Source organism: Diadema setosum, chromosome 11, assembly GCF_964275005.1.
Source record: "Diadema setosum chromosome 11, eeDiaSeto1, whole genome shotgun sequence".
NCBI lineage: Eukaryota > Metazoa > Echinodermata > Echinoidea > Diadematoida > Diadematidae > Diadema > Diadema setosum.
Genome location: NC_092695.1, coordinates 5298455 through 5321409, shown reverse-complemented (window position 1 = coordinate 5321409; position 22955 = coordinate 5298455). Strand labels below are relative to the sequence as shown.

Below are 22955 nucleotides of genomic sequence, written 5' to 3'. Positions count from 1 at the left end.
TCTCTCTCTGTTTTGTATTAACACTATGATGCGTTCAATATTTGTTTGTTTTTTAGATTTAGTAAGGACACGTCTATTGTTATCTTTAATTCAGTGAGATGTTATTTCTCCTCGAGAACATCATTTGGTGAAAGAAGCACGGAGAAATATTTTCATTTGTTCGTGAATACTGTATAACAATCGTATGTATTTTGCTTTCGAAGCTGCATAAGAATGAAAAAAAAAAAGCTACCTGTTTCAGGCAATTCCTAAGAGGGGATACCTGTCTTGAATGATCTTTGACCTTTTTTTTAATTATTAATGTGAATAAAATCTACTTTACCTCACGGAAAACGATGTTTTCGTTCTCGCCTGTTTCTAGTCTTTCAAGAAATTAAAAGAGCGTCCCATTTTTGTAACAATTATCTCTTCTTCTTTTTTGTTTCAAGTTTATACTCAGACATCGCTGTTTGTGGAATATTCCGCGTTTTTTTATATATATATATATTTTTTTTTAAGTTCTATTTTGATCACTGGGCAACTTTGGGCTCGTCTGGAATGCTGTCGTTAACCGGTGTGAGTCCGAACAGTGTAAAATGTCGCTGGAACTGCTTGGTTTTCCGGAAGTTTACGTCAGTTCCGTGCAGCCAATCCAGGATTCCTAGCACCCCGAAGTTGTTGGTGAATCTTGAAGGATGAAAGAGTCAGACGACAACAGTTTCAGATTTGTTTTGACATGGCGTCTTTATGACACCGAGCCAACCTGACAATTGATACAGTTAACAGTCAGAGTCAGACGACAACAGTTTCAGATTTGTTTTGACATGGCGTCTTTATGACACCGAGCAGCTTCTTATGCAGCTTCTTATGTAGCTTATGCAGCTTCGAAAGCAAAATACAATGAAGTTTTACCTTAATCACTTATTCTGATAAACTAAAACTGCACATTTTTTTTTTCGTCAATCCACCCGGATGACAATAAGGGAAGATGATGGTAAATATTTTTTTGCTTCGATCTGGCTCTTGGATTCTACGTCATTTCGACACAAATCTTCATCTCAACCGATACTATACCATCCCTTTAAGAGATGTATAGGTCTCACAATCAGATGGAATGGCTAAACAAGATTTAGAGAAAGAGGCTTGCCTTTTAGAATCTATCTCAGACATGAAAACACAGTCACAAAGGAAAACACAACATGAAAATGCAGGAGTGGATGAATATACTTAAGGTAGACATCGACATCGACATAGACATCATCATCGAGGCCAGCGGACTCACTTGAGATGGTGGAAGTCGTGAGCTTCCGGCGACGGCAGGAGAGGGAGGTGGTATCCACAGTGTGTAATCATGGACACAGTTTGGGCCACCACCAGCCACACGGACGTGGTGAGCAGGTGGGACCCCATTAGGATGGGCCCCACGACGGCCGGGACCATGTTGGCCAGGATATGCTCTGCGGGGTGGCAGTGAAAAGAGATGATGCCGATGGGTGCCGTCCACTCGTGGTGCTGTTTGTGGTAGGAGGCGTAGAGGGCGGGCTGGTGAAGTAATCTTGACAAAGGAGACAAACTAATAGCAATGTGATACACATTGATTTATAATCTGATATCCAAAGATATTTCTTCTTCAACGTTTATTGAGACATTAGGGCGTTATTCTCCCTGCCTGGCTTTGGAGTCACAAAGATTTCTCTCCTCACTCTAAGTCATATGCGACGACACTCCTATATTTGACATTTTTGGTTGAGATAAACTAACTGAACTGAACAATGGAGGTGGATAAACGCACAGAGCAAGGTCTCTGTCATTTCTTACGTTTCAAAGGTCCCATCGAAGCACGTGTATTCTATATAAGCTGTTATTTTCGCTTACAGATATTTTCGCGAATGAGGAGGTCGCAGGCATTTTCTCGAGATGTTGTTTTCGCGATTTGACACCGAGGCTATATCACAAGTATTTACATTATTTTCCTATCATATGGCGACATTTTCGCGTGTGGTTAAATTCGCGGTCCAACAGTGATTCGTGAAATTAATCCCTCACGAAAATTACAGCTTACACTATTGCGATATTTTAACTGTGTATTATTATGTATAACTTGTATATTGTTACAATTGGGGAAAAAATACTTGTAAAATGAGCCCATTTGGAAGATGAAAAAAATTGTCACCTGTGTGTGTAGTAGAACCCGATCTCTTCAACAAGGACGAACACGGCAAACTCGATCAGGATCTGCGAAAACGTCGGCAACTCGTCAACCGTATGGCCACACCCTCTCCATCTCATGAGGTAGTCGCCCACGAGGAGGCTGGGGAAGTTGAACACCGTCTGGTTGATGAAGGCTGTAGCCATCGCTTTCAGAAGTTTGTCACGTGGGACCTTGCCAACACATAGAGTAAACGAAGAGGCCAGGTTTATACTTTTCATGGGCTGTGGAACAGACAGACAGACAGATACACACACACACACACACACACACACACACACACACACACACACACACACAAGCACAGACCTCTTGGCTAAAAAAAAAGAAAAAAAAAGAAAAACAATGCGGCACATTCGTATATGCTTGTTGCAAGATATTACTATATTCCATTCCGACCTATGTCCATATCCTTAATGCTTGTGTGTGTTGTGATTTGCTTGATTCATACAGTTAGGCCTATTATCATCTGGCATAAGGGGAGAGACGTGTATTATATAGGAACAAATGGTAAAACAGTCTATCTTTGAGTTAGCCCATTGTCGGTAATATCGTTTGGAGGTAAAACGAGCTATCTTTTACATAAACCATATAACCTTCTTAACTGAGATCTTTTAAATCATCGCTGTCAGATGGTAAAATGGTCTATCTACGAGTTAGACCATTTTACAGTCTTATGATGTGTAGCGGGAGTGTATACATGTGCTGTGGTTTAACAGTCTATCTGCACATAAATTCTCATTTATTTCATAATTAAAACCCCAAATAAGCACAAAATTCTTCAGTTATCAGTGTTTAATATGCTTCTTCTTGTCCCATTGCTGAAAATGCATTTACCCATCTCCTAAAAAAGCTCAAACATCTAAACTTTAAAGTCATTTTTCTCAGAACAGCAATTTTCGAGATAGACCGTTTTACCATCTGACGGCCGCGCTGTAAGCTGATCGGGTGGAAAAAAAATCCGCGTTCTTACTTTGGTCTGGTCTCGCTGAACCTTGAACTTTGCGGTGAACAAGGGCCAATGAGTGAGATCTGTGATAAGGAACAAACAGCCTAGGACCCAGTACTCCAGCACAACCATTAAAACAAGACCTGGACACAGAGTGGTACAAGAAGGGGTCCAAAGTATCATAAAAACAAGAAGGTAGAATACAAAAACAGACATAGAATAAGGAACTTATGACATTTTCAACATTACCCTTGTTTTAACGAAACACGTATATGTTGCTCACAACCACATAAATGGATGTCATGCTAATGATGACAATAATCACTGATATCATAACTACTACTATTAATCTGTAATTATCGTTATCACTATTACTGATAATATCTCAGAAACAACTTTCATTATTTCACTCCATACCTACATTATACATATCATGTTTTCCATCATTTTGATATCGAAGGTTCTTCTGTAAGAGTTCCCAATCAACCACCGTCGAAATGTGAATATATCCAGCTTATACTAAACTCACATAATCCCATCTTTGACCAGCTTCCTTCGAAGTAATCATAGTAACTGCCCCAAAGGTTTCGGATGACGTAGCTTGGGTGGTAATAGTAGTACGATTCGGAGCGGTCGTGAAGCTCATGACGTAAGACCACGCCCATGACGACCGTTGCTAGGGCAAAAACTGAGAAAGTCCACTTGAGGTCAGTTTCTTGCTTCTCCAGTGAAGACTGTGGATGATAAAGCATAAGAGCGATAAAGGGCCACTGTATATGAACGGAGTAAAATTTGCGACTAAGAACGAGAATTTCATGCTATTCCTACTTCATACCCACTATTTTGTAAACATCATCCATCTGTATGTCTGTTTTTACTACATACTACATAGTGGTCGTAAGATAAATTAGCTAGGGATAGGACCCTAATAGAACCAACAGAAAAATGTGAGGTCGAGAAGTTGATATTATTTGGCAAAACATGATTATGTAAGAGTCCTAGCAGTCCTAACAGCCAACCAAACTATCCGATACGCCCTTGCCTTTAAGTGTCGAAATATCAGCCATTCTTCATATTATTACTGCAATGTTTACAAACAAAAGTATATCATTTAAAAAAGAAAAAGTATCAAATACTGGTATACAGATTTAGCCACGTTCATCATCAAACAAGGGTAAGATGATTTGAAAAAGAAGGTACATTTACTAGGCGACCTCGCCTCATAGGCTTCCCTCATTGATTAAATTGAAGAAGTACACTGATCTATAGTTAATGATGTAAACGTGAAAAGGTATTCTAATGACTATGCATGTAATCGATATGTTACTTGCCATTGGATGACATTTCTTTGCGGTCATTAGACGTTTTCATGTTTTGTTTTGCTTCATTTGGTTGTTTTTGGTGTTTGGTGTTTTTTGTTTGTTTGTTTGTTTATTTGTTGTTGTTGTTGTTGTTGTTTTTTTGTTTTGTTTTGTTTTGTTTTGTTTTGTTTTGTTTTGTTTTGTTTTGTTTTTTTTTTTTGGGGGGGGGGGGTCCTATCTTTCTACAAATTAAGGAGATGCATACCTTATCGTCGAGACACTGACCAGAATCTCTTTCTATAGAATTCCGTTGTATATATCCCCTTTTTGTATTTGTTGTCCTCTCACGGTCCATGGTGGCATAAGATGCACCTGATAGGATGTAAAATTTAAAACAACAAATATGCCAAACGTTTGGAGGGGGGGGGGGGGGAAATACCGCTCTTATCAACAAATTTTCCCAAACTTACTATGATTAATGTCCATTCAGCTGGAAGATTAATAATGACAGTCTCAGGGAATGTTTGCAAGAAATCGGAGTTCACAAGTTAACATTTTGAAAGTTTGTGTTAATTCCATAGTTGCCTTGTACGAAATAGAAACTCTAAACAATCCATAATCTTGCCACAAAATTACAATATGTATTATAAAGAAAATACAGTATGAATTTCTTCACTTTTCAAATAATGGAGGTGGAAACGCTCCCTTGACCTTTCACTAAAATACCATGCTGAGGCGAATATTTACCGTGCCTCCTGTAGGAACTATACCGGTATATAATTATATCAATAAATTTACTTTTGCTGTTTAATATATTTGATATGAAATTCATTCTATATTTCAATCTCTACGTTGGTCTATCACTTTGACTTCAAGAGCTGTTGTATAGAGTTTCAATCTTAAAACAGTGGTTTTGAACAAGTCGTGAATGTGAACATGCTTCCGTTTTGAGTTGTGCTCTGCTCGTTCATAATGGGGAAAAAACAGCATTGCTCGCTTGGTGCACTCCAAGATGACTGCTCCTGGATTTCGGAGACGCTTCGCCCTCCGTCGCATGAGGGAGAAGAACGGAGAGCATGGTCGTGGTGACTGTCCGCCGGTTTGATGTCGATGACCAATAAGTTTCTCCCTCGACATGTCGTCACGATGACTTGGTCAGTGTTTTCTCATAGAGCCTAGTTATTATAGCGGGAGACGTTGATTTCACCTGCTCTCTAAGTTTAGCTATTTTTATTTTCCTCCATGGCGTTGATCGATGTCCTTGCTCATCGAGTTTCTCCTTTTTCGTCTACTTCCGCTTTTTGCCGCCCTCTTTTTTTTATTTGTCCTTTGTCTATGTGAAGAGTGTGTAAAAGTGGGTAAAAAGTGTGGTCCACATTGCACTTTGTGGAAAGTTCCCAATCAAACACAATAACTGGGCCAGAATGAATACACTATTCTACGGCCTCATCACTACTAAATACAATCAGCTGTGATGTTATGTACTTCCATAAGTCGGTTACATGCCTATTTTCACGACGCTATAACTTTTAATCGCAAGAAAAGCAACAAATATATATCCTCCAGTTTTCTCGGCATCGTTACATGTGCAAAACAATTATTACAAATATCGTCAAACGTGTGACGTCATAAAGTGTATGTCCGATAATCAACTCACCTGACAGACTGCAGTCTCAATTTTGTACACAGCAAGACACAAAAATTCTGGACTGTGTATGATATACGTTCAAATTATTTTCTCGCTTGTAAGTATACCTGCGATCCAATAAGCAGTGTGATGCATGGATTGCGCGATCCCGACAATAATTATGGTCCAGTGGCACAAGTTTGAAGGCCGAGTCATGTCGCTGGCTACGACATGGGTCAACAGTTTCAGAACAATGTTTGATAAGCAAATGCAGTAGAATTTACGAAGATTCCACTATCTATTTACTCACGATACCAATCGTGCTGCGCACAGCATTTATATCCCCCACCAGTCTCTGCAGTATACGTTTCTTCAACTGAAATGAGTAGATGTTGTACGGCTGTACAAACAAAGACATTCTGACAACATAACCTACACCCGGCAGCGACTCTCAAAAACGGTAGCACAAACAATTGGAGACTAATGGGCTTGCACATTAATACGTCATAATCACACATTCGACGGGTATCAGCCTGTATTTATGAGCTGTGTTTCGATAAAATAAATATACAAAAAGAAATTCCGGGGTTGTATCCCTTTGCCAAAATGTCTCGATTTGTTTCAGTGATAAAATTACTCTTTGTGATTATTAATGACGATGAGAGCTTATGAAAATAACCAACCTCGGCTGGATTGTGATTTCCTCGTAACCACTTAAACCAAAACAAGACTAGATTATGCCCAAAAGTGGCCAGAAGATTGGTCTGATGTGTAGACTACTGAGGATACAAAAGACGCTTATGATTTGCTAATTGATACTTTGATTTCATTTTTAGATAAGCATGTTCCTATTTTTAAGAATAAAAAAATCCAGAAATTACAAAAAAGATCCTCTATATAGACTCCCATTATGTATCTAAGTCTTTGCTACGATCAGTTAAACGGAAGAATCATTTGTATCATGTTGTATTGATTTTTGTTCTATATCAAATTATAACGATATGTCGAATTCATCAAATATTCTTTATTTTTTTGTTATTATTCGCTGACGACACTAATGTGTTTTGATCTATATCATTGATCCTGATGTATTGATTGATACTTTAAACGTGGAACTGATGAGATTATTTCAGTGGATAAATACAAATAGATTGTCGATAAATATACCCAAAAAAAAATGTATGTACTTTAGTAATTCTCTGAAAATTATACAGAGGAATGTTCTCCTGGATGACACAGTTATAGAGGAAGTTTCTTTAATCAAATCTCTTGGTTATATCTTGATAAAAGGCATAGCGTTACGAAATTACACCCGCCAGTATGTTATTTTTCCGTTCATGGAACACCCTGTACAGGTGATTGACATGTAGATGGCGCTGTTTATCCTGTCGGTCTCGTGGGCCTCCTTTGCCTACTGTCTGTCTCGTGGGCTTTCTTTGCTTAGTGTCGGTCTCGTGAGCCTTTTTAGCTTAGTGTCGGTCTCGTGGGCCTTTTTTGCCTACTGTCGGTCTCGTGGGCTTTCTTTGTTTAGTGTCGGTCTCATGAGCCTTTATTGCTTAGTGTCGGTCTCGTGGGCTATGTTTGCTTAGTGTCGGTCTCATGAGCCTTTTGTGCGTAGTGTCGAACTCATGGGCTGTATGACTCCTGAGCCGTACAACTCGTGGGCTGTATGACTCATGGACCTGTTATTGATGTCGGTCTCATGGACCGTATGACTCGTGGGTGTCGGTCTCGTGGGATGCCCCCGTTGCAAGCTATCTTAAATGGTATTCAAATGTATGTGCAGTACTATAATTCCTCACGGACGTTTGCTGCTCTGGACATGGTAAACTTCCGCGGTGAATAAAAAACTCGTTCCTTCGGGAAACTCCTTGTATAATTGGGTTCGTATTAAAGCATGAATTATACTCTTTAAGGTAAGATAAATGGTTTGGAGAATTTCCTACTTTTTGAATGTTTGCATTGTTTTGGCTCAATTGTACATCGTCCAAATTCCATATACATGTCTACACTCAGCAAAGAGAGAGAGAGAGAGAGAGAGAGAGAGAGAGAGTAAACGCTTTTTCAAGTTTAGATTTTTCATAGAATATTTGACTGAAAGCTAATGAAATATATATTGTTACCATATTGAAGTAATTTCATTGGCTACCAATCTGGTAGGTCAACAAATAGGGAAACTTCACGCATGAGTGAACACCATTGTTTTTCTCTTCCAGGGCACAAAAGATAAAATTGCAAACCTGAAGAAGTTGTCATTCATGCGTATGTGCTCTTCCACAGAACAATAAGAAGAAACAACAAATTTCACACACACACAAAAAAAAGGATGAATTAAGTTGCAAATATATACCTTTGATCTCAATCATATCTTCAAAGCCCAAAAGACCAATGAAGGCTTAAAATAATGGAGGAAAATAAAACATGTTATGTCATATTTAGATTCAAATGAAATAAGAGAAGAAGTAATAACTTACAAAAATGGTAGAAAGAGATTCTCTTTTTAAAATCAGGAATCTGTAAATAATTTTTGGTCCTTGAAATATCACAGGGATTATTATATTGAAAAAAATAAACAGAAATTCTGCTCATTTAATCATCTTTATGCTTATTATTCCCTATGCCAATTCATGTTTGAAGTACCAAATAAAACATCACTTGGAAAAAAAATATGTATATATATATATATATATATATATATATACCCTGTTCCATACTGAATTCTTAAATCTCCATTAACTTAATACACAGCTAACCAGGTTCCCGTAGAGAACGGGTTATATATATATATATATATATATATATAATAATATATATATATATATATATATAATATATATATATATATATATATATATATATATATATATATATATATATATATATATATATATATATATAGTACAATATAGTACAATCTACTTACGTATATATATATATATATGTATATATATATAATATATATATATATATATATATATTTATATATATATTCATGATTATATATGTGTGTGTGTATGTGTGTGTTTTCAGCAGTTTTTCCTTAACTTTTTTGTACAGTATAAGTGTGATCAGGAATATCTTACAGATTCCTTTTAATTTCTTGAAAGCTCTTTGCACACCCTTCACTTTCAACTCTACCAACACAATTTACACTTTTCCAGAATGTGTGCTTTCTTTGCAATACTTAGGTAGGTTAGGATATTCCATTTGAATTATGTTATGCATCATTATAATGATCTTTCTGAATCTGCTCTTAACAGGAAACCCATGTCTGGCGACTTTTTGTTGGTTTTGTAGCGCAAGGTCACATTTATTGTCCTTATATGTGTGTTCAACATTTTTGCGTTTAAAACATGAACGTATCTTTGTTTGAGAGATACACAAGTGGAACGAAATGACATAACAACAAATCGGCAGAAAAAGAAAGATGGAAGGGGCAATGGTCTCTTCAGCGGGAAGAATATTCAGGGAAAATGGGTACCAATGTACATATGTGCACAACAGTGACGCGTTCTGTCGAAATGAGTCAAAAGGTGCAGGAAATGAAATGAAGACCTGAATATAAGAACGACCCAAGTCCAATTTTTTGCCAAATTCAGTTTGACATGGGAAATTGTAGCTTAAATATGCATGACTTTTCTTGTGTATAAATGATAAATCTTAATTACCTCCGGAAGTGCCTGAAATGACTGAGTTAAATCTTATATTAATGTAAGGATGAATGACTTGGGTCATTCTTACATTTATATTATAGCGCCCTCTCTCATCCGTCTCTCATCTCTATAGCAAAATATCATGTATATGAATCAAAGAACGACCCAAGTCCATATGATTCAAAGAACGACCCAAGTCTATCACACAAAATGGCCTCTACACAATTAATGTAAATGTTAATTGTCATAATAATATATGTTTTAATTTGTATGTACAATGTTGCCTTTCCATCACAGTTAAATAGAATATCATTGGACAAATTAAAAAAAAATGAAGTTTTTTAAAGTTTACTCGAAATGGTCTTCCATGGACTTGGGTCGTTCTTATATTCAGGTGCTCAAATGTTAGTTATGCCTACATGTGAATTTCACAGATTATTAGCTTTGCAATGATAATGCAGCCTAATTCCACGCCCCTATCTGCCTATAGACATTAAAAACGAATACATTGTATTAATGATGTCAGTCTACTTTCTCAAAAACTGAGAAAATCGCTCTCAAAGTCCCAATGTTCAATCTCACAATCTGTTTCTTTCCCTGGACGAAACACTAGAGCAGTGCTGATTAGCGGCGCTATACCATAAGTTAACGCCATAGGTGTGGGAGACAATTATTCAATCAAAAGGCTGGTCTATCATCAATGATTCCATTAATACAGCAGCCGGAATGTAAACTTCGGGGAGTTTGTGTCCGTGCCGCTGTATGAATGAGTCGGTACGCGTTGAGTGTCGGCTGCGTTGTAATTTGCCGCAAGTATTTAACGCACCAAGAATATAGGAAATACATTGTAGGGGAAAAAAGGCATGCCTGCGCAATACGAAAGGCCTGTTTTACCGACGGCGTTGATCATTTGCATTTTATACCCATTTTCTTTTTCATTTCTTTTTGTTTTACTGTCGGAAAAAAAAAAGAATTGTAACCAAATGATTTCCCCTCCAATGTAAAAAGCGGTTTTGCTGAGCGTGAGACAGGAAGAAGCTTCAGCTTTGAGATGGACATGATTATGCTGTCGGAAAGATCTCACCAACTACACCAAGTGGTTCCCGCATGTGTCATTGCATGGCCTCGTGATGGTTGTCTTGTTCTTCATTAAAAACAAACAAACAAACAAACAAACATTGGCTTCATCCTATAAGAGACGTCGATTCATTGGCTGCTAGAACGTGACTCTTTTTTCTTCACCACTCATAAGATCGGGGCCTGGGAACTGGGAGGGGGGGGGGGGGGATCAGAGTGAGCGGAGAGGATTGAGGAGACGGAATTCGAAAGACGGAAATCGTCTGGTCAGCAAGTTGTCTCTCTTTCACCAGCAAATTGTTAGCACCATCGAATGTCGAATCATTTGATCCATTTCCTGCGTCTCGCGTGACTGAGAAGAGAATTCTCCACTCTTGAGCAGTTTAGATGCAAATGGTAAGACAGTACTGGAAAAAAATACACTATGTATCAAATTATTGAAATGGTTTGTATTCAAATCTGATTTCGTGAGATTCGTGTACAGATCATTGAAACTTTTTAAATAAAAATTATTAAATTTCGTGATGTTTGTTGTCGCCTTGACCTTCATTTATTTTTTTTCAAAAAAAAAAAACTAATGAATTTCGTCGAAATTCATTAGTTATATAAAATCAAACGCATTAGTATTTGTAAGGCTCGTTGGTATCATTTTCTGATTCCGTTAAATTCGTTCAGTGCATTTACGATTCCGCAAAGATCGTAAGAACCGTTGGATGTTCCGGGTAGAATTCGTTAGATTGGTTACGTTCGTGGAAAGAGTAGGGAGTTCGTTACAAGCGTTGTCGGGCTCGAACCAGGGCATAATGGACTGCTTGGAGGGGGAAAAAGAAGGAAAAAGGAAGGGGAAAAGAGGGGAAGAAGGGGGAAGGGAGGGGGAGAAAAAAACACGGATTTCTACAAAATATACTGAAAAATACTTGGTTTTCTGTATGTAATTATTCAATTTTGGGACCTTTGGCCTTTATAATAGTCAGGTCAACTTGATACTTACAAATACTGACTAGACTTGCACCCTAGAGTGAGAAAAAATGGCAACATATTTCAGGATCCTACTTCAAAGCTTTTAAATCTTAACCTTATATTACTGCATCTTCCACGCAAAAAACAAGTTTTTGTAGATAACAAATGAACATCTACACACACGTAACTCATGACAATTCAGACAAACACCAAGCCATGTATCGTCCTTGCCCACATAAATATTACACTCTGTCATTAAAATGTTTTTTTTTTTTTTTTTTTTAAGTGTATTAGTTCTAGAGTTTTACTTCTGACCTCTGTCTTGACAGGCATATATCTTTAGCAGATGTACCCATGTTTGAGTTTTGCGGACATAGCTCGAAGTTGTGGAAATTCGTTATTGAGAGCAAACAATATATGACACTAAATCAGAGAAAGTTCATTGACCATCTGACCTTTGACCTAGTTCCTAGAATATTTACCAATATTCAAACTTGAGCAGAATCTTCAGGTGATATGCATGTGGTGTTAATGTGTGGCTATCGTAGCTCTCAATGTAGAAAGTTATTGAGTGTACACCACAATGTGTCCTTATATTGTTTCAAGTGCTTATTAAGTAAAGTTCACTGACCATTAATTCCATTAATTTGACCTCTGAATTTGTTGGACTTCACTCATATACAACTTGATCGGCAGTTTTTATTTATTTAGCCTACCTAATTTGTGAGTTTGGTGGTCATTGCTCAAATCTGAAAAAAAAAAAATATTGATGAGTACACCTCAATAATAACAATAATGATAATAATGATAATAATAATAATAATTGGACAAATCTGTATAGCGCAGCTACTATGTAAATATACTCTACTGTGCTGTGATGTAACAGAGCTCCTGACATTGTTACTGATTAGACACACACAAAACAAAAAATAACAAATTAATCAAATGCTTCTGAAAAAGGTAAGTCTTCATTTGAAGACAGCAAGTGATGGGGCCTTCCTCATTTTCTCAGGTAATTCATTCCAAAGTTATGGAGCAGCACAGCTATAAGGTACAATACCCAAAAGTTACTTTTGTTTTAAGTGAGGTTGCTTTAGAAGCAACTTAAAACTTCTGTGTACTTCGTAAATTATGTGAATATGAATATGATTTTATTAATATTAATTCTGATAGACAACCAGGTGCTTGACCATGCAGTACTTTACAAATAACAAAATCTTAAATGCAATTATCTGCCTTACTGGCAACCAATGTAACTTCAATACTGTGAGTACCGTGCCTATGAGGAAAAATTTTTCAACCATCTGACATTTGAACTTGTTCGACTTTGACAACCACATTTTGAACTTGATTGGTATCTTTAGGTCATGCACCTGTGATGAGTTTGTTGTCAAAGCTAAGCCTAAGATCTGCAGAAAGTTACAGAATATACGTCAATATTATGAGTATAGTGCTTATCAGGGCTAGTTCACTGACACATTCACTTTGACCTTTGACCTAGTTAGACATCACTCATATTTGAACTTGACTGGCATGTTTAAGTATGTAGCTGTTGTGTGAGGATTGATGGTAATAGCTCAAAGTTGTGGAAAATTGGAGGAAGATTGGGTGGTATTAGACTTAAAGGTGCAACACTTCTTTCTAGAAAAGGTCTTATCCGGGCTGGGAAGGCCCTTTTCAGGGCCAAACATATAATCTTGAAAATATATGCGGTGCACCTTTAAGCCTTCTACCATCCAATGTTTTACCGCCGCAAAAACCTTCAAAGATTTCATGGAAACAGTACATCAAATTGTTGATGTCACCATTGACAGAAAAGTGATGTCTATGCCTCGTTTTTGATATATGGGAGAGACCAAAACTTTACAATCAACATAATTACATTGTATACACATGAACTTACTTGTAAAACACATAAAATGAAAATGAAAGAGAGGAAAACAAATTCATACCTTCATTTAACATGATCTGAACCAAAAGGTTCATATTCTCTTTATTCAAAACTATGATCTTCATTAAAATGAATTTGGCAAGATTCATCAAGATGTTATATGGCATTTTGCACACAGACAATGAATTCCTGGAGTGTTTCCAGATGCAACTGTCAAGTACACCATGTTTTCACTACATATGCTGTCACAGAAAGTCACTTATTTCCTGCGGCAAATATCACATACATATTTAACTGGAAGTGTTTCCTAAATGAGCTGGGCAAGTATGTAATGCCTCTATCAATTAACATAACAAGTCACCAAAATCATTCAACATAATATTATACATTGTTATTTGGTACACTGGCAATACAGCTGTATATGCTGGACATATTTCCCAGAGGCAACTGACAAGTATGCAACCACAAGTACAAAGTATTGGTAGCCTAAACAATTTCATGATATAATCATAAAACATTCTGGAAACTGACACATATATGTCTTAATAATGTTCATAATAAGGTCATAATGTTCATAAAAGGTCCCTTACTTCACTGAGCACATGAAATAATGCCACGAGACAAACCAAAACTACAATGTAGGCCAGGGGAGGAGCCCCCCCCCCCCCCCCCACTTCTTGACATTCTGACATTTATGTTATAATATATATATATATATGTCTTAATAATGTTCATAATAAGTTCATAACGTTTATAAAAGGTCCCTTACTTTACTGAGCAGATGAAATAATGCCACGAGATGAACCAAATCTAGGCCAGGGGATGAGCCTCCCCCCCCCCCTCTTAACAGTCCTCTACCAATAAACATAATAAGTCATCAGAATCATTCAACATAATATACATTGTTATTTGGTAGGCCTACACTGGCAATACAGCTGTATATGCTGTACATATTTCCTGAGGCAACTGACAAGTATGCAACTACAGGTACAAAGTATTGGTAGCCTAAACAATTTTATGATATAATCATAAAACATTCTGGAAACTGACACATATATGTCTTTATAAAGGGGATGGCTAGTAACTGATCAGTGGGAATGCTGGGGATGATTGTTTCAATCCTTGTGGGATTCATTACATTATATAGATCTATTGTGTGAAAATCATTTGCTCCAGAATGGTCTCATATTCAAGTAATGTTTCCAGGTTAGCATGACTGTGCAGTGACGGGGTGATCATTAACGATCACCTCGTCACTGCACAGTCATGCTAACCTGGAAACACTGAACTGCACATTACTTGAATATGAGACCATTCTGAAGCAAATAATTTTCACACATACAGCTGTATATGAAATACTCTAAAATCAATCCCACCAGGATTGGAACAATCATCCCCTAGCATTCTCACTGATTCCCACTGATCAGTTACTAGCCACCCCCTTTAAAAAGTTTCATAATAAGTTCATAATGTGACATTTGAACATTTTCTCTTGACCTTTGACCCCATGGCAAAAATCTTTCTCTACGAATCATGGGTAGTGAGTTATGTGTATTCTTGTGCCTAGACTTGTTATTCATCTCCAGGGAATGGAGAAAAAGAGTAATCAAATATAATGGAATTTTAGCCTCTGAATCTGACCTTTCACCCTTGACCTTTCACTCAATGTCGCCCAAATCCCAAAGAATAACTGTCAGGCAAGTACATGCATATCCACTAAATATCATGATGATACCATGAGCCATTTCTGAGATATGGGAAAAATTGAATTTTAGCATTTTCATTTTCATTTGACCTCTGATCCCATAGCCCAGAATTTTACCAGAGCAGCTTTATCAGGTAATATGTATACAGACAAATTTGACCTTGAACATGTGCAACCAAAAGTTGAGAGGCACAACTTCCTTCTCTCATACTCACCGTTTATGCCAAGTTTCATTTGGATACCTAAAATGGTTCTTAAAGGGAACCAACCTCAAAGAGAATTGTGGACTGAGTAAATTGAGTATTCCCTTGTTTTCCGAAAGCAGTTAGTCATGTGCTCTTTCATTATGCTAGAAAAGTGAATTTTGGTGGAATTTCTTTAATATGTTTTAAATTGTTGTCTACACATACGTCATAACCTCTAGCCTCCTTATCCAGCGGTTCCAACACCAAAACTTTAAAAATTCAAAACTTTTCCATCGCTTGTCCAATTTTCCTCAAACTTTCACTGATGTGTTCTACTAATGTTGCTGCTATCACTCAATCCACATTGCTCTTTGGGTTGGGTTCCCTTTAAGTTATGCTGTCCACAAAACTGATTACTGACTGATGGAAGGAGGGATGGACAACCCCCAAAACAATGTCTCTGGTTACAATTTGTGGTGGAGGCATCATTAAAAATAAAAAAAAATGATTACAATTTTTTATCAACCAAATTTACCAAAACTATGCCTTTTTGTGCAGTTTTTTAAAGTGTTTTTTTTTTCTTTAAAAAACAAAAACACCCAACTTTACAGTTTTGTATACTGAATTGCAAGGGGGGGGGGGGGCTGGGAGAACTCTGCTCTCTTGAAGTCATCTGCAAATATACATTACAGAAAAATAACCCAACCAAATTAAAGTGTTAAGGGATATATCAGTCCTTACCTTCTGAGTGAAATTATGTGACCTTTTCACACACTAGACCATGTACAGTGCTTTTGAGTTGGCATGATGTTGTCCTGATGGAAAAACCCACAACTTTGCTGGTAATGAATATTATTGCTTGAAATTATTAAAAAAAAGTTTAGTACCTTTAAAGATATCAAGAGCCATTGTCAACTTTCTCAAGGTTTCATTTTCTCAGGTTAATCATATTAATCATGAAAGATTACTGCTAGTTCATGCAAGTGTGCTAAAACAAGTTTGAACAGACAACCCAAAATCTTTTATGATGAGGGTATCAGGACAACATGTCACTGTCATATAAGATATAAATGCAAATATTCTGTGATACACAACTCACATTTAACCCTTCCTAATCCAAGTGTGGGGTTGGAGCTTATTTGTCCCCTCCTCAGATCTTGACCTCCAATCGCCCGACCATGGGGAAAATGGGGGAGAGGGTTGTTTCGGCTCCTCCTTAAGATCTTGGCCATCCATCAAACTATCGCGGCGAAAATTGCCAGGCATGTTCCCTATCGCATAATCTCCAAGAATAAAGAGGCATTTTTTCCAAAAACATGGTTGTTTTCTCTAAATTATGTTCATTATGCTAGTTACATACAATAATTTTTTCTTTTGTGTGTGTGTGTGTGCGTATCAGATTTTAAGCTCTAAACTTTTGAATGAATTCTAAATGGGCAACTTTTTATCTTAACTTTTTATATAGCATTAACAAATATAAATTTGAAAAATTGCGGTGTCAAAATAAATCTTCAGCAGGCAGTACAGATTCTTCAGTGGGGGGCACAGATTCTTCATCAGTGGGTACAGATTCTTCCGCAGGGGGCTGGGATACTGTGGCAGGGGGCCGTGTCTTTCCTGCATGACAAAACAAACAATGCAGAATATTTTCACAGACACATATTTCAATATCTCATGTGTATCACGCACAGCTGACAAGTATTAAAAAATTACAATCTATTTTGTTCACTATTCTAAGACTTATTCATACAAAGCCATGTCTGGGAAATCATTGCTTATCAACATTACAATTCAGCATCATTGCAATTGATTGACAAATTGCTCTACACCAATTTTAATAAGCACTGAACTAATCAGTGTCTTTTAGTAGTAGCCATGACAAAAAGACATTATGGGCATATGTTGATGGACTCAAGCAGGATTTGAATCTACGACCTTCTGATCTTCGAACAGGTGTCATCTCCACTAGACCACCGAGCTTTCGCCCGACAGCAAGTGGTGGTTCTGTTCCTTATGGCATGCAGCGGATACTGCTCAATAATTCAAATTAATGAAATTCTTCCATCGAGATGCTTCCATTGCAACTGACAGACAAATGGCCCTACACCGACGTAAATAAGCACTGAACTGATCAGTGTCTTGCCAGCAGCCATAATAATAGAAATCATGGGCATAATGTACTCAAGCAGGATTTGAACCAACGACCTCCTGATCTTCTGACAGGCATCATCTCCACTAGACTACAGAGCTTATGCCAGACAGCAAGTGGTGGTCCTAATCCTTATAGCATGCAGCGGGTACTGCATAATTATTCAAATAAAACATTTCGACAGAGGAAGTTCATGAATTTGAATACAGCATCACTCAAAGAATCTGGTCAACACTAATTCAACACTAAATGAATGATGCATCAATTGTCTTCCATAAGTTTTACGGTAAATTTATGTAGCTGTTAGAAAATACACATATGTCAATATTGTCCCACAATTCTACAAGCATTTCAAGCATGTTCATTTACGATGGAGGAAAGAAATTTGGAATTTGGATACGTTTCACTTAACTTTTGTACAAAATTTATCAGCCAATAGACAATCATCGATTATGATACTAACCATACATTGCTGAATGTCTTGGAAGAGCTGGCAAAGATTGTGTTGTTGTGTGCTGTTCAATATCTTGAGTTAGCGTCTCTTCTACTTGGACACGACACATTCTGCCACGTATCTGGCAAGACACCTGTGCATGGTACAGTCATGATGCTCTGCAAAGTCTTTGACTAAGATATTTCAGTGACACAGGCCACATTCTATTGCTGCCTAGTTTGAATACTGTTGCTCAGAAGATGCAGGTTGTTGAAGCCGAGCAGATTGTTGAGGTTGAGCAGGTAATGGAGGCTGAGCACATGCTGACACTGACTCAGTTGCTGGATGCCTTGTGGCTGCAGATGATGAGATGCTTGTCACAGGTGAAATGCCTTCACTGCTTTTCTTAGTCGGCTGTTTGTGAGAAAAATAAATGTAAATTCCAATGTAATACACCTCCACATACTTGTCATGACCATAAAAATTCAAATTTAAAGAAGGATAATAACAAACTACTGTAACCATTAGACCTAGATAACTGGAAAGAAGAAGAAAAAAATCTTTCAAATGGGTAAAATATTTTTGATAGCTATGTATGTTAATGTTGTTATTGTGCTGATTTAATGTAATCAGATGGTTCATTCTTTGTCGCAAATTACAAGGACTTCTTGATATCTATTTAAAAGGAAAAGAGCTCCAATTGAATCCATGGGACAAACCTGAACACTGTAGCACACAATTCACTTCCCCCCAAAAACAAACAAACAACAACAACAACTAGAAATGTTGCTATGGCGACTGGTATGCCTCTGCCATAATGTATCGTTCTCCTAATAGGTCTATAGTACAACATCTTGACAATGTGTGATTACAGTTTCACATAACTGGCAAAATACTAGAATGACAGGTTCGTCACAAATGTGTTGAATGTTCACTTTCCTTGAACTAGCTTTAATTGGATGGATGACTATACTGCCTAAGAGTGCAGGTACAATTGTATTTGGGGATTTGAGAATCTTTACTTGACTTTTGACACTTTTATAAGTCTATAGATGCATTTAGTAACTTTCAAGGTATGGAGAAAAAGTGTAATTCATGTATCAAATACAGTGCACTCCCGTTATAACGAAATGCTCGGGACCGGCAGTTTTCTTTCGTTATAACGAAATTTCCTTATAACCGAACAAATACAATATATAACGAAAACAAGGAAACCACGTTTACGTATATCATGTTCTGTTTGCTGAATACTCATCATACACTCGAAAGCTATGTGAAATGTGATGGGATAACTGTATTACAATAATAAACGCAAGTTCCCCTCTGAAACTGTGCGTGACACAAGGAGCAAACACACACAGTGATGTGAAGCGTTCACCAATGCAGAGACGCTATAAATGCTTGTTTCGCTCCGCATTTTCGAAAGCAATTCGCATTTCGTTGTAACGGAGCACATTTCTTTTGTTTTTCTTTGTCTGTGGCGCTCGGAAAAGACTTCGTTATAACGGAAATTTCGCTATAACCGTGTTCGTTATAAGCGAATTTTGTACCATAGACTCTAATGGTGATAATATTGGGACCAGAAGATTTACTTCGTTGTAACGAAATTTCGTTATAACCGTGTTCGTTGTAACGGGAGTGCACTGTACTACAATTTTTGCATTCTTACTTGGCATTTGACCCTAGACCTTAGACCCTATGACCCTAAAATTCCCGAGAGAATCACCGTCAGGTAGAACATGCATTAATATGTACTAAGTTTCATGATGATATCTTGAGTCACTTTCGAGATATGGAAAAAAAGAAGAAGTGAAATTTAGTACTTTCACTTGACCTTTGGGCAAGAAACTTCCTAGAAAATCTCTATTGGGCAATATATCAAGTTTCAAGAAAAATCTTGGAAATATTGCAGAAATATGAGGGAACAAATGAAATTTTGAGTTGACCTTGATCATTGACCCCTGACCCATGATCCCTACATTCCCTAGATGATCACTGCTAGTAAATTCTATGAAGATACCGTGAACCATTTCCAAGATATGGAGAAAAAAGGGTGAAATTTCAACATTTTATTGACCTCTCACCTTTGAACTTTGACCTCATAATTCCAAACTCTCTGGAGAATCTTTATTTGGTATCACATGTTTGCATCAAGTTTAAAGAAAAAACCTTCAGGCATTGCATAGATAAGGGGAAAATAGTGAAATTTTTGAGCCATTTGACCATGACCTTTTGACCTTTGACCTTGAGCATGAACACCCAAAAGTTAATAGGCACAACTTCGTTCACTCAGGCATATACATACCAAGTCTTATTAGGATGCCTCAAAGGTTTTTTTCTTTTTTGTTACGCTGTCCACAAAATTCATGACGGACAGAAGGACGGACGGACGGACGGACGGAAGGACAGACAACCTGAAAACATAATGCCTCCAGCGACACTTCGTGGCGGAGGCTTAAAATTGTAGGCTGAGGGTCAGAATTTCATTTCAAAGGCATATTTGGAGCTTAGTTCATAACTGAAAAAAAAAAAATAGCATTCAAAGACAGACTAACACTAAATTCATGTCCACTCCAAGGTACAATCACTCTCGTCCCTCTGATACATTATTACAGTCCTGGGCTGAAAGTCATACCAAAAGTCAAATTGTAATTTCAACATACAAATAGTTTATCATGTAGAATCGCAATAACACATTTTGGACAAGAACTTGCTGGTACAAAAAGATTAGGTCTAAGGCATGACTTCTAAGATGAATGACTTCAAAATTGGTACAGTTTAGTGTGCACAAAGTATTTCACCAATTTCAATTATATGTTTTATTTGGACTTTTTTAACTGACATTTCAGACAGACTTCTATTCTTTTTCATCATACATAATATGATCTAGAGGCTGCAGCTGAAATTAGACTTTCTTCACTTCTGTCCAAAATTGCATCACTTTAATTTCCCCAGCAAACAATCTCTGAACCTACATTTGTAATATATAATGTATTAGACATTTACAACAGTCTGTATGAACTCTGCATCACATGTACAGCTATGTTTTGCAAAACATGAGGATGGAAATATTTAATCTGACAACTCGGGGGACTTTCTGGGTGTTATTCCCCCCCCCCCCCCAAAAAAAAAAAAAAAACACAAAACAAAACAAAAACAAACAAAGCAAAACAAAACTAGAAAAGCACTCGAGAGAGCGCAGACCTCCGCCAAGCATGCAGCTCATTTCCACCACTGATCTTGTTCTTCCATAGAGATATCAGTGATTTCCACCCATTGTGTGCTGAATGTTGCCCGATTTCCCAATATAGAAGCCTTTGTTACGTCATAAACCCTCAGCTGCATGGCGAGCCTAGCCCTAGCAGAAACTAGAGCATGCACTTTAGTGCGCGCATGCAAACCTCAAATACGTGCAGCCTGAACTCCCAAGTTCATTGACCCTACCTGCCAAAATATAAAAAATCCTTCATAAATTCCCCAAAAATTCTCGGATCACTACCAAAAGTTAATCGTTCGTTACTTGTGTCATTCTAAACCTTTCCTGCAAGTTTAATCCAAACCGTTAACTACTTTTTGAGTTATGTTGCACATGGACAAACTAACAAACAAACAAACCATAACGAAAACATAACCTCCTCCCTTGGCGTAGGTAACAAAACAAAACCAAAACCAAAACCAAAAAAAAAAAAAAAACTCACCTCGTGGTAGGGCCTATTGATGTTTACAGGCCAGCACAGCTCCAAACACACCAACAGCTTGCTTCTTCAGATGGAACCATGAAGGTGGCAGGCGTCAATCCTCTTTTTCACCTCCTTCCACTTTTTTTTTTTCCACCTGGTGATTGGCCAAACCGATATTGTCCTCTTGCACACAATTTCATAATATGGTCCCGACAGCTGTACGGCTTCCCAGTCTTGGTCATTTTGCATGCTGAACTGTAGTAGTCTGTAGACAACAAAAGAGAAAACGGTAGAAGGTTTGACCTTTTTAATAGCATACTTATACTGTCCTGAGTTACTCAGGAGCGGATCCAGGAATTCCGTAAAGGGGGGGGGGGGGGTGTAAAAGTACCGCTTTGAAATACAGCACAACTCTTTCTACATTTCAGTGCTTACTGAAGTGCTCCTTTTTTTAACAGTTACCCATGATTGAGTAGACAACATACTTTCTATCCTGTCTTCTATCTTTATGTATACTGCATGTGAGTGTATGTGTTGTCTGTGTGAGTGTATGTGATGGTGTCTTGTTTATCTCTACTCGACTTCACACAGAATTATTTGTAATGTTGCCAAATATTTTCATGTGTAGGCATCCTACTGTACAAGCACAAGATGCTTTCAAGGCTGCCTGGCTCTCATCGTAAACGCCACTATTATTATGCTGTATGTTTTTTTGTTTTATTTTGCTGAATAAATAGCCTAAATTGGCCTCAATCAATTAAATGAATTCAATAGTAATAGTTATAACAATTTATTGCTATCATTATCATCACCGTTATCATCATTGTTATTACTATTCATGGCATGAGAGAGAGGGACTAGACGAGAAACAATTAAAGGACAACATAGGAGATACCAAACCAAAAAATTAAGACTAGAGAAGAAGAAACATACAATGTATAAGGTATGCTGAAATGGAAGTTTACCTTACACAGAACAGAGCATTGATGTTAAACTGTATGTGAAAAGAACTGTGTTGACAAACATACTTGCAGACATACTTGTCATACAGAGAGAACTACATGTTGTGGAGGCTAGATTGTAAGACTTTGGGTGACAGATGACTATCAGCCAGCTTACCTTACCATCCTCAACCTGACCCAAGTGAAATTTGAAGT

General features: G+C 37.4%; 1 protein-coding gene and 1 long non-coding RNA gene across 2 annotated transcripts; both read right to left on the bottom strand.

The window, feature by feature from the left end:
- Positions 1-509: 509 nt before the first annotated feature.
- Positions 510-5575, bottom strand: LOC140234969 (fatty acid hydroxylase domain-containing protein 2-like). Its single transcript, XM_072315006.1, has 6 exons — positions 5432-5575; positions 3667-3871; positions 3162-3280; positions 2153-2361; positions 1262-1534; positions 510-666 (listed from the first exon to the last, which is right to left on the bottom strand). Exons 1-6 carry the CDS (start codon positions 5573-5575, stop codon positions 510-512), a joined length of 1107 nt encoding a protein of 368 aa, XP_072171107.1.
- A 9348-nt stretch (positions 5576-14923) lies between these two features.
- On the bottom strand, positions 14924-21893 carry LOC140234710 (uncharacterized). The gene is made up of 3 exons (XR_011901646.1): positions 21817-21893; positions 18149-18532; positions 14924-17153 (listed from the first exon to the last, which is right to left on the bottom strand). It is a non-coding gene; the product is annotated as an uncharacterized lncRNA (long non-coding RNA).
- Positions 21894-22955: the final 1062 nt, after the last annotated feature.